Genomic DNA, 11,936 nt, shown 5'->3' with positions numbered 1-11,936 from the left:
AGGGCTTTCGAAGCCGTTTACGAGCTTCATTGTTTTCAACAGGCGTTGTAACACTTTCCATTCTAATTTTTTTTTAAACTCAAAAAATTTATCGACAATTAACCAACTGTTCTCTAATTATTGCAAAGAAAACGAACCGAATTGACGTTCGGAATTCGAAACTGATTAATTACGAACGTCACGACACACATGTGCTGATTGGCCAGAACGGACATTGCCGGCTTTGATTCTAAGCGGGTCTTGGAGATTGCCGGGTTTGATTCTCAGACGAAGTTTCAAAGTGGTTTTTTAATGGGATATAGCCTTTCTTGACACACGCGAATCATATGTTCAGATAGAGCGCGAAAAATTGAGAAATATTATGTATTTAACTCAATTTCGACCAAATGTGGAGATTGCCGACTTTGATACCAGGGTCCTCAATTTTCACATACCGAACCAAAGGTTGACATCCATGTCAAATATTGGGTATCGAAGTGTCAACTATTGGTTCCATTTCAGACTGCTTTGAAGATGTCATCAAAAAAGAATTTCTTCAAATACACAGAGGAACAAATGGCAGCAGCCATTTCCGACGTTAAAAGAGGGTTAGCCGTAGCAACTTCTGCTAGAAAGCATAACGTTCCTAGAATAACCCTCATGTACAAAGTAAAGGGTAAAACACCAATACATCGCAAAATGGGCAGAGATTCCTATCTTTCTGCTGAGGAGGAATCTCTTCTGGTAAAATGGATACTATCGATGGCGAAAGTAGGTTTTCCTATTGGAAAAGAACAATTACTGAACAGTGTTCAACACATTATAGTTACACTAAAAAGAAAAACTCCTTTCAAGAATAATAGACCAGGAAAAAAATGGTACAATTCCTTTTTGAAGAGAAATCCAACAATAAGTGAACGAACATCTCAAAATTTAACAATTACTAGGTCATCAGTTTCCAACACACAATTAAAAAACTGGTTTGAAGAAATCCATAAATACCTCACTGAAAATGAGTATTTAGATATACTAAATGATCCTACACGTCTGTTTAATGCTGATGAATCAGCGTTTTTCCTTAATCCTAAAGGAGACAAGGTTTTAGCTGCACGTGGGGAGAAAAACATCTATAAAATTGTGAACAGTGACGAAAAAGAATGTTTAACTGTTCTGATCTCCGGAAACGCTAATGGTGATTTACCACATCCGATGGTAATATTCAAGTACGAAAGGATACCTAAGGAATTAGCTCTAAGTGTTCCAGAATCTTGGGGAATAGGGAAGTCGGAAAATGGATGGATGACTGGTGAAACATTTTAAGAATTTATCGCTAATGTGTTTCACCCATGGTTAATCACCGAAGCCATCAAGCTTCCAGTTATTCTTTTCATAGACACTCTTCCCATTTGACTTTACATGTCAGCCAATTTTGTGAAAAGAATGGAATCATTCTCATCGCGCTCTTTCCAAACTCAACTCATAGAATTCAACCTATGGACGTCTCAGTATTTCGGACTCTGAAAGCTGGATGGAGAGATAAAGTACAGCAGTGGAGATTAACAAATTTTCACACTCCAATCTTGAAAAAAATTCACTTCTGTCCTTTACTGGAAGAAGTTCTCAGAGAAAGATTAATTAGAGACAATAGTATTCTCAAAAATGGATTCAGGAAATGTGGTCTATTTCCATGGGATCCAACCGCTGTAGAAGAGCAAGAGAAGGAGGATGAAAAACTACAAAAAAGCATAGTACAGAACTGAATGAAATAAGCAGAGGATTGCAATTTCTTGAAAAGTATATAGATAAGGAAAAAAGAGACAAGTTTGTTAAATGCTCTGAATGGAGTGGTGAAGTGAGTGATCAGTCACTTTTTCGAATGTATAAAACTATTCTCGGCCGTAAAAACGATTTGGAGAAAAGACTGGGAAACACTGAGGAACTACAAGAAATGCACGAAACAGAAATAGTTAGCCAGGACGAGATATTGGAAAAAGAAATCATTAACTCGACAACACCCCCAAAAACAGTAGTAAATCAGAACTTCGAAGCCCCAGCTGAAGAAAATGATTCACCCATTTCAAATGTACCAACTCCTTTCAAAAAAGCACTCTTTTGGCCTGGTCCGAAACCCATGAAGAAGAAAGTCATAAGAAAAGAAAAAGTGCCCTCTGCAACAACGTCCAAATGTTGGCAACAATATCCGAAAACAAGGAAAAACAGAAAAAAGAATTAGAATATCAAAAGGCCAAACGACTTGAAGAAAGAGAAAAGAGAAAGCTTATGAAACTCAAAACAAACATCGAGAAAATCAGCATTTCTGCAGGAAAGAAATCAGCAAATATTCGGAAACGGAAAATCGATGATTTGGAAACTACGTCAGAAGAAGAATGGGTACCTTCTGGAAGCAGTACGGAAGATATTAATGTCTTCGATGAGGATATTAGTCTGGTACATGAGGATATTAATAATAATGATAATAATGAACTGAATTCCAATAATAATGGACGACTTGAGCAGGTAGACTCTGCTCACACGCCATTCTATAAAGAAGATTTTATTGTAGCTTCCTTTCCTGGAAAAAAAAATTTGTTTGTGTGATTCAAGAAATTCTCCCATCTAAAGAAATTGAGATTGTGGGAATGAAAAAGTATGAATCAATGAGCAATGTATTCATTTTAAATGCAACAGATGTGAGTATAATTGATTCCTCACAGATAATAAAAATCTTACCATTCCCAAAAATGTTCTCCATTCGAGATGGACTTAAATATGAATCAAGAAAAAAAGTTATATGCTGACTTAATGATTATACTCCTTTTTTGTAATACAGTTTTTTTTTAGTATCGTTTATTGCTTTTTTACAATCTACTTCACAGGGAGTATTAAGTAAAACAAATGAAAGTAATAGTCGTGGAAGTGAGGTGCCCACTGGCACCAGCACTTATTTATTGATGCTGTAGTAGGTCTTCAGGCCAGAATTTTTTTAGTCTTCGGTTGGGTGGTCCATTCCTGTACAGATTTTCGATATGGTCATTTGTGTGGCCCGTTATTCGGTTTTGGTAGTTGGTGGCAACTGTTTTGATTTCTTTGCTTATAAACGGTATTTGAAGGTCTTCATGTAGGTATCGATTGAAATTTATTTTGGGAGGATTTTGTTGCTTACGTACCAAGGAGCATTTACCATAGAACGGAGAGTTTTTGACTGGAATCTTTGTATTATGTTGATTCTTGATGATTTCGCACAACCCCAAAGTTGCAGGCCATACGTCCAAATGGGTTTCAGCATTACTTTGTACAGTAATACCTTGTTGTTGACGGAAAGTTTAGATTTTCTCCCCAGTAGCCAGTACATCTGTCTGGATTTGATGTCTAGTTGTTTTCTCTTTGTTTGTATGTGCTTTTCCCAAGTGAGTCGTCGATCCAAGCGCAAGCCAAGGTAGTTTACATTGTTCTTAACTGGTAGAGGTAATCCATCAATTGCCACTATGGGACAATTGCTTTGGCGAGTTGTGAACGTCACTTGAACTGATTTGGAGTGGTTCATTTTGAATCTCCATTTTTTGTACCAAGAGTTCAGTTTGTTCAGATGGTTCTGCATGTTAGTTGATGAGATGATTGGGTTTTCGTCTACTGAGAGAACAGCGACATCATCCGCAAAGGCGGCCACGGTCGTGGAATTACTAACTGGCAGATCGTACGTGTATAAGAGGTAGAGCAAAGGACCTAGAACACTACCTTGTGGTACTCCAGATCTTATAGGGTAATGGTCTGACGTGGCGTCGTTGAACCTCACTGAAAAATATCTGTTAGATAAGAACTCAAAAGAGGAAGTAGTTGTGGTTCAGGGTACATTTGATCTTAAATTTCAGTCCTGTGTGCCACACCTTGTCGAAGGCCTGCGCTATGTCGAGGAATACTCCAGTACAGTATTGTTTATCTTCGAGAGTTTTAGCAATAGTGTTGACTATTCTGTGGGCTTGGTGAATAGTGGACATGTTCTCCCTGAAGCCGAATTGGTAGTTGGGAAGAATATTTGCCAGATTGTGCTCTTCGCGAATTCTTTCGAGTAATAGTCTCTCGAATATTTTACTGGGTATGGGTAGCAAGCTGATGGGTCTATATGATGTTGCCTCTTCTGGGGGTTTACCATTCTTGTGTATCATTATGATGTTGGCGTATTTCCATATGACAGGGAAGTAGCACAATTGCAGAATGCGATTATAAATCGTGGTAAGGAAAGCAATTGCTTTTCTAGTCAGTTTTTTGAGGATTTCAGATGTTATAAGATCGTACCCGGGGGATTTTCTGTCTTTGAGTTTTTTTATTTCCCTTTTAACCTCTGTTGGGCTTATGTATCGGATCGGTCGTGACATTTGACAAGGTGTATCAAGCAGTTCTTCTATATTTGGGGAGTCAGATGTTTCCTCAGGCTCTTCGAACACGTTGTAGAGGTGCTCTGCAAATGTATCTGCTTTTTCTTGGTTTGTGCGTGCCCACTGGTTGTTGTTGGCTCGTATTGGAGAGGCTCGAGGAGTGGGTCTTTTAAACTTTTTTGTTGCTTTCCACAGGCTACGATCATCAGGAGATAGGTTCTGCATGTAGTTCTCGAACATAGAATTTTGTGCTTCCTTAAGTGTTCTTGAAAGTTTTCGCGACAATGTTCTGTATTGATGCAAGTCATTTTGATTACGGGATCTCTGCCACTTTCCTCTGGCTCTCCTTTTCTCGGCAATCAATTTTCTAATGAATAAAGGGGTTCTCATGTATTCATTGGGTTGTTCTTCCTGGGGGGGTGCAAACCATGCAGCTTGTTGTACGATGTTGGTGAAATGTTGTGCAGCTTCGTCAACTTCTATTGGTTGCTTTATGCTGATTTTGGTGTTCAAATTGTTCTCAATATAGGTCGTAAATTTATCCCAGTTTGTTCGTGCTGAGGTCAACTTGGGATGAACACTCATGTTTATTATGGTGGGGCACATGGTAGTGATGAAAGGTGTGTGGTCGGATGACAGATCGTAGTTGGATTCTATAGAACAAGTTTGGGTTGGAATGTTGTTCAATATGAAGAAATCAAGTAAATCAGGTAATTTCCTAGGGTCGGTTGGCCAGTAAGTTGGTTCCCCAGTGCTTAGGTGACTGTAGTTAGCATCCGTCATAGCTCGGAGTAGATTGCGTCCTTTTGTGGTGATGAGTCTGGAACCCCAATGGGTGTGTTTAGCGTTCCAATCGCCTCCCACGATGAATTTATTTCCTAGGGTGTTGAAGAACTGGTTATACAAGTCTGTAGAGATGTTGTGTCGTGGTGGGGAGTATAAAGCGGAGATGTTGAGGTTTCCTATGTTGGAGTTTATTTGAATTGTCGTAACCTGAATTTCTCTGGTTTGGAACTAGCCTAGTTCATGATGTGGGATTGTGTTCCGGATGATAACTGCATACCCGCCGTGTCCTCTACCGTCGGGATGGGTGGTGTGATACAAGGTGAAGTATGGTATAGAAATGGTTGTCAATTCAGTAAAATGAGTTTCTGAAACTAGTAGTACATCCACCTTATTGATGTCTAGGAAGGTAATCACCTCCTGTCTATAGTTTGCTAGACCATTTGCATTCCATGTTGCAATTCTCAATATTTTAGTATCCATTTTTAATTTATCTTTTGAATGACAGATTGAAGCAGATTCAAAATCATGCTGTTTTGATTCATCAGTTGGGAAAACATGTTCTTGAATTCTTTTAGGAACTTTACGAGTTGTGAACCTATTTCCTGTGTTTGTTTTTCATTTGTGTAGGTGTGCTTGTTTTGTGTCGCCTGTGCATAAGTTTGGTAGTTTTTGTTTTGCTGTTCGTTGATGTTTGAATTAGGTTGGACCATATGGGCTGAGGGGGGTTGTGAGGGATTCGTTATTCTGTTTGACCTGTGTCTTGATTTTCTTTTATTACTTTTCTTTTATTCTGTTAGACAACTGAAATGTATAGCTTAAACGAAATAAAGTGGGTTTGTCTATTAGTGGATACTTTCCCAGACGGCACCCAATATTGCTGGAATATGCCTACAAGATCCCATTTTCCAATAGATATTGCAATATCCCTGGAATATTCCTTGAATATGCTGTGTTATCTTATACCCATGAAGAATATTCATCGAATATGTTTTCACGAATATTCGTCAGATATTCTCCTTGAATAATACTGGAATATTCAAACGGCATATCAAGCTGAAATGTAAGAATTTGAATATTCCGAGAATATTCGAAGAGAATATCTGACGAATATTCAATGAATATTTTTCATGGCATATTTATAGCATATCAGTTTTTTAAAGGATCAACTTGGAAAGTTCCTCGTTCATATTTTATGAAAACGGATAGGAATCATTTATTTATTCTATTCAGATAAAAAAAGAGTTTTAAAGCTTTGGCAACCAAAATATTGATAATTTAATTTGCAATATTATTTTATCAACTTCCGGACGTATAGCAGCATACCTCACTATGGCCATGAGCGGGAATCGAACCCGCAACCATCTGTGTTGCGAACCTACCTCTCAATCGACAAGCTATTGCAGATTGTCTAGGATATTGTAGTCATACGGGAATATATGTATCATTTAGTGTAAAGTGAAAAGAAAACCCCTCTAAGTGTTAAGCCTCGTATTCAAAGTTCGCCCTTGAGGGTGAATGAGAGTTTGTATCGCCCTTATGAATACTGGCCGTAAAGGTGACCTCAACTCTCACTCACCCTCAAGGGCGAACTATGAATACGGGCCTGAGTCTATTAACTATTGTTAATAATAATGAAATAAGAAGTAAAATTTTCTAATTAAATTGGTATAACTATATATATATACATAAATTTTTATAATATACCACAATAATTATGAAAAAAAAGAAAAGGTATGCATCACTTTATGATTCATAATTTTCTATGATAATCTAACCTAACCTGTTAAACTTTAAAACTTTCTCTTTTAGTTCGATTTGCTCTGCGTCTGCGTAACTTGAGTAAGTTGTGAACGTTAGAGCACGTTTTCGTTTCTTAGTTTTTGCAATCTTAAGCTGCCAACGATTTTAATCAAGAGCAAACATTTCTGGTGAGTAAGATTCGTCTTATTTAAAAAGATGTGAATTCGTCTGAGTTAAATAGAAGTGAATTCGTCTGATTTCTATAGAAGTGAATTCACCTAGGTCTTTACAGGAGTATACCTGTTCATCTGAAGTTCGTATTTTGCTTTGCAACAATGAAAAAAAGTTTTATTAGAAAAGTGAAAAGGTTGACCCACCAAACATTGTTGATTTCCCGAAACAATGTTACTGAAGAGCACAATATAACTGATTTGTCAGTGTATGACCAGAACGCTGAAAAAACATTAGATAGTTATTCTAATGAAACAATTGAGGCTTTGCCTACATCAGAACGTAGTAGCATTGCTTCTGAATGGATATCAATACCAAGTAACGTATTGGAAAATGCTTCTCTCCCAGGACCAAGTCAAAGTGATAGCCTGAGTTTTCAAGAAGAAATTAAGCTGTGGGCAGTGAAAAATCAAATAACTCATAAAGCGGTTGAGGAGCTACTGACTATTCTCAGGAAACAACCAGGCTTAGATGGTATTCCAAAAAGTGCTCGATCTTTCTTATCAACAGTTCGTGAAGTAAAAACTAGAGTTGTGAGCCCTGGTACATACTGTCATCTGGGCATTGAAAAGGTACTGAGTGATTTTTTCAGGATGCATAAACTGATACCTCCTGAAAATCTTGAAATTGCTGTAAATATTGATGGACTCCCATTGAGTAAGAGTTCTGGTAGTCAAGTGTATCCTATTTTAGGGGTGATCTTGAATTTGAACATAACAGTTCAAAATGTTGTTTTGATTGGTTTATACCATGGGTTTCAGAAACCCCATGATGCAAATGAATTTTTGCTAGATTTTGTAAATGATGTAATTAATGTATCAAAGAATTCTTTGAAAATAGGAGACAGGTTGGTTACATTTAAGTTGAAGTTTTTTCTCTTTGATGCCCCAGCCAAATCATACTTATTGAAGGTGAAGAGTCACAGTGGCTATTCATCATGCACTAAGTGCTGTCAAGAAGGAATATACCTTGAAGACCGTGTTTGTTTTCCAGATATTGATTCAATGAAAAGAACAAATGAAACTTTTAGAAATCAAAGCGATGAAAACTATCATCTAGGTTTCACAATACTTCAAAATATCGATTATATTGATTTGGTTGAAGATGTGCCACTAGATTATATGCACTTAGTTTTGCTGGGTGTGACTAAAAAACTCCTTGTTGGAACTTGGATATTTGGGAAACCACCACATAATTTACCAGCTAGTTTAATTAAGAATATGAATTTATTAATAAAACAGATAGCTGTGTATGTACCATCTGAATTCCCAAGAAAGTCACGAAGCCTATTAGAAAGTAAAAGGTGGAAAGCAACTGAATTTAGATTATTCCTTTTATACACGGGTGTTGTAATTTTAAAACCTTTTCTCACAAGAGAAAAATATGATCATTTCAAATGTCTTTTTGTTAGTATAACAATATTGGTATCATTTTCTCTGACAAATCTGTATGATTATGCAGAAAAATTACTTATATATTTTGTTCAACAAACTCAAAATATTTATGGCCGTCACTACATGTCACACAATTTTCACAATTTAATTCACCTCACAGATTGTGCTCGTCGTTTTGGAGCATTAGACAAATTCAGTAACTTTTCCAGTGAAAATTTTCTACAGATTTTAAAACGGTTAGTCAGAAAAGGTGATAAACCGTTGGAACAAATAATGAAAAGATTGTCAGAAGGTTTTCTTGTCTCAAAATCAAGTAAGTCAGAAAATTGGTATCTCCAACATGAAAAAAACATATCACCCTTATTACCATATCCTCAGTTTTTAAAATTAGTGCTTCCAACTTTTACTTTGAATGCAGGGTACAAGCGGGATAACTGTTGTGGATTGAAAGATGGCACTGTATCACTAGTTTTTGGTTTTTCTAATAAAAAAAATTTAACTGTAGCTCTTGTGAAAAAATTTCAGTCAAAATGTAACTTCTTTGAAACACCATGCAATTCTTCCATTCTCGATGTGCATTTTGTGAAAAATTTATGTAAAAAATTTGTAATAGTTAATATTGAAGAAATTTCCCAGAAATATGTTCGCCTTCCTCATGAAGATGGCTTTGTTGTATTTCCAATGTTGCATACAGTCGGATATTTGTCTAAATAAATTTATTGCTGCTCCCTAATTTGCATTATTTTTTGTTATTCATTATGAAATGAACGAGAATGCTATTCTTTTGTCAGGATATCATATTTGCCATATAATTAAAATGGAAGGCGGGTGGCAAATTGTGAAATTTACTGAGGAGAATGATATGGTGGAAGCAGTGCCCGCTTCCTGGTTAATTGATGGCTGCAAATGTCTGTGGCCAGATACTATCTCTGGGGCCAAGGTGAGAGCTGCTATTCGGGCAAAAGAAAAGCCTTCAAAGAGCTGGAAATGCTTGCCAGTGGAAGTATTGAGCAGTTCAGTATATGAAAATTTTTGTGTGGCATCTAAAAAAGCTGGGAAGGCAAAGTATACAAGCGAGTTGGATACAGAGAGCGAATTTTCAGAAGATGTTTTAAATAAAAGACGAAGAAAAAAAAATTCCCGTTATGTTTCTTCGGAAGATGAAATATCCCCTCCTCTGGAAAAAACTCCAAGAAGATCACCAAGATTTAAATTGCCAACACCTCCTGGTATGATAAAATCAGTATTTTCAGATATTTTTTTTTGCATATCAAAAGATCTAGAGTATTTTCTTTGTATAGTTTTAATTTTATTTATTATGCCAAGAATATATTTTTCCAGGTCATTCACTACAAGCCAGCCCATCAAGTTCTGAAGCACTGGTGAAAAGAAATATAATTATGGAAAAGGAATTCACCGACTCAAATCTGATGTCGACTTCAAGAACTGCCTCTACAGCAATACAGAAATGTTCGTCCTGTAAAGGTCAGTAAATCGCTTTTACATTTATGCATTTTTGACTTTAACTGTTTCTTTGTTTTTTATAGATTCTACTGAAATTATAAAACTGTTGCATATAATTAATGGCAGGGTTATGCAAAATTCAGAACTAATTACATCCTTGCTAAATTCTAGAACAGAGAATATAAAAGATAATAACCCAGCAGAGGCGTTATTAGATGTCCAAATTCCAGCAAAGTCCTACATTGAGCTGATGGAATTGGACAAAAAGCTGGGTGACAAAACTACAAGAGATTTTATGGTAATTTTTATTTAATTTTATGACCAAAAGACAAAACAAGTAATTTTGTTTATAGATTTCTAAGCTCATCCATGTTGGAGGTACAGACATCAAAGATATCATCAGAAGATGCATGCCTCAGTTAGTGGAGGATGAGGTTTTAAGGCAGTTCAGCTGGGTTGGAGGCAAAGGAAAAAAGAAATTTTCGCTTTTAGACATAGCTTCTTTAATCAAAGGTAAAAATTTTCTTTATAGTAGTCAATTCTGTTGGAATATATTGATATATCAATATTACATTAATGTTGTTTTTTGTAGAAGTATGTAAGAAAAACCCGCTTACAAAAAACGTTACAGAAAAACAAGTGGAAGAAAGACTTGCCATTTTTTTGACAAAAGCAACTGAGAGGTGCAATAGAAGACGGTTAGTAAATGGTTTTAATATTAATGAGGTTTGTTTTTTAAATTGGCTCTTTTTAGGGACAAGGAGAACCAACAGAATAATGACCTGCCTGAAGAATTGTTAATATAGTACCGCTATGCCTAATTAATATTTTTTCAATGTGAAATTAAATATTGTTCAGTTGAGTTCACAACTATTACATAATATTATTTTTTTGCATTTTATTATTTTTATTTTCTGTTATTAATATTGTTCTGTTAACAATATGTTTCTGATTTTTGTAATAAATATTTTTCTCACATAGCTTTTTTCTCAAAATAACTGACATTTAATCAGTGAAGACAGTGGCTTAGGCATTTTATTTCCCATCTGAAATTATTAGTTATTGTTGATGTTCTCAAAAAGAATGATTATTTGATTGGCTATTTTTTGCTCAGAAGAAATAATAAGCTTTCCAAGGACTATATGTCAAAATAGAGAAAACTTTGATTTATGGACATGTAAAAAAAGACCAGGATGTAACCTAAAAGTATGTTAAAATATTCAAGTGACTTGTATTCCTGAGACAATTTTAAGAAAAAACTACATATTATAAACTTGTGCCCGGATATATATGCTTCGTTTTGGAGATACAGAGGGTGTTGAAATTGAAATTTTTTGTTTGCTTTTCAAAATTTTTGATAAAAATTACTCTCAAAAAGTTACTTTTGCCAAAAATTTATTATATATGTATATGTATTATATTAATTCATTTTTGACAAAAGTTACTTGTAAAAAGCAAACAAAAAAATTCAATTTCCACACCCTGTATCTCCAAAACGAAGCAATATTTTTTCTGCTATGCATATGCTAGCGCAGATATTCCTGGCATATATTTTTAATCTAAGAAAATATATGCCATGAATATGTTTTCGGATATTCCTGGGATATGTTTCTTGGTGACTTTGGATATTCATAGAATGTGCATAGCATATATTTTGGAGGATATGGAATATCCCTGGCATATGCCAATATTCCAGTGGGATATGCATAACATATGCATGCAATATGTTTGTGCCGTCTGGGTTCATGTCAATTACTGGGTGTTCTAACCTTATGCCGAAACCTTTTTCAAATATTTATAATTTCCAACAAATATCTAATCTAGCATAAATTTCCTTCACATACAGAGTTTGAAATAACAGACGGAGAATAGATACCGACTCTGTTTTTCAAATTGAATTAATTATGAATGAAATGTCAATTATTAGGTACCTGATATGTCAATTATTAGGTACCTGATATGTCAATCA

General features: G+C 35.6%; 1 protein-coding gene across 7 annotated transcripts; it reads left to right on the top strand.

Moving 5' to 3' along the window:
- Nucleotides 1–6,283: 6,283 nt before the first annotated feature.
- LOC123321988 lies at nucleotides 6,284–10,947 on the top strand. 7 transcript variants are annotated; one of them, XM_044909801.1, is made up of 6 exons: nucleotides 6,292–7,066; nucleotides 9,295–9,732; nucleotides 9,845–9,988; nucleotides 10,051–10,265; nucleotides 10,321–10,480; nucleotides 10,560–10,947. In XM_044909801.1, the coding sequence occupies exons 2-6, from the start codon at nucleotides 9,321–9,323 to the stop codon at nucleotides 10,766–10,768; spliced, it is 1,140 nt and encodes a 379-aa protein (XP_044765736.1). In that variant the 5' UTR covers nucleotides 6,292–7,066; nucleotides 9,295–9,320; the 3' UTR covers nucleotides 10,769–10,947. The 7 variants fall into 7 exon arrangements, with proteins under 7 accessions (XP_044765731.1, XP_044765732.1, XP_044765737.1 ...); XM_044909800.1 differs by having other exon boundaries at nucleotides 6,292–7,681; XM_044909799.1 differs by having other exon boundaries at nucleotides 6,294–9,732; nucleotides 10,560–10,665; nucleotides 10,722–10,947.
- The last annotated feature ends 989 nt before the right edge of the window (nucleotides 10,948–11,936 follow it).

Source organism: Coccinella septempunctata, chromosome X, assembly GCF_907165205.1.
Source record: "Coccinella septempunctata chromosome X, icCocSept1.1, whole genome shotgun sequence".
Taxonomy (NCBI): domain Eukaryota; kingdom Metazoa; phylum Arthropoda; class Insecta; order Coleoptera; family Coccinellidae; genus Coccinella; species Coccinella septempunctata.
The sequence above is the reverse complement of the archived record's forward strand: the minus strand, read 5'-3'. Positions and strand labels throughout refer to the sequence as shown.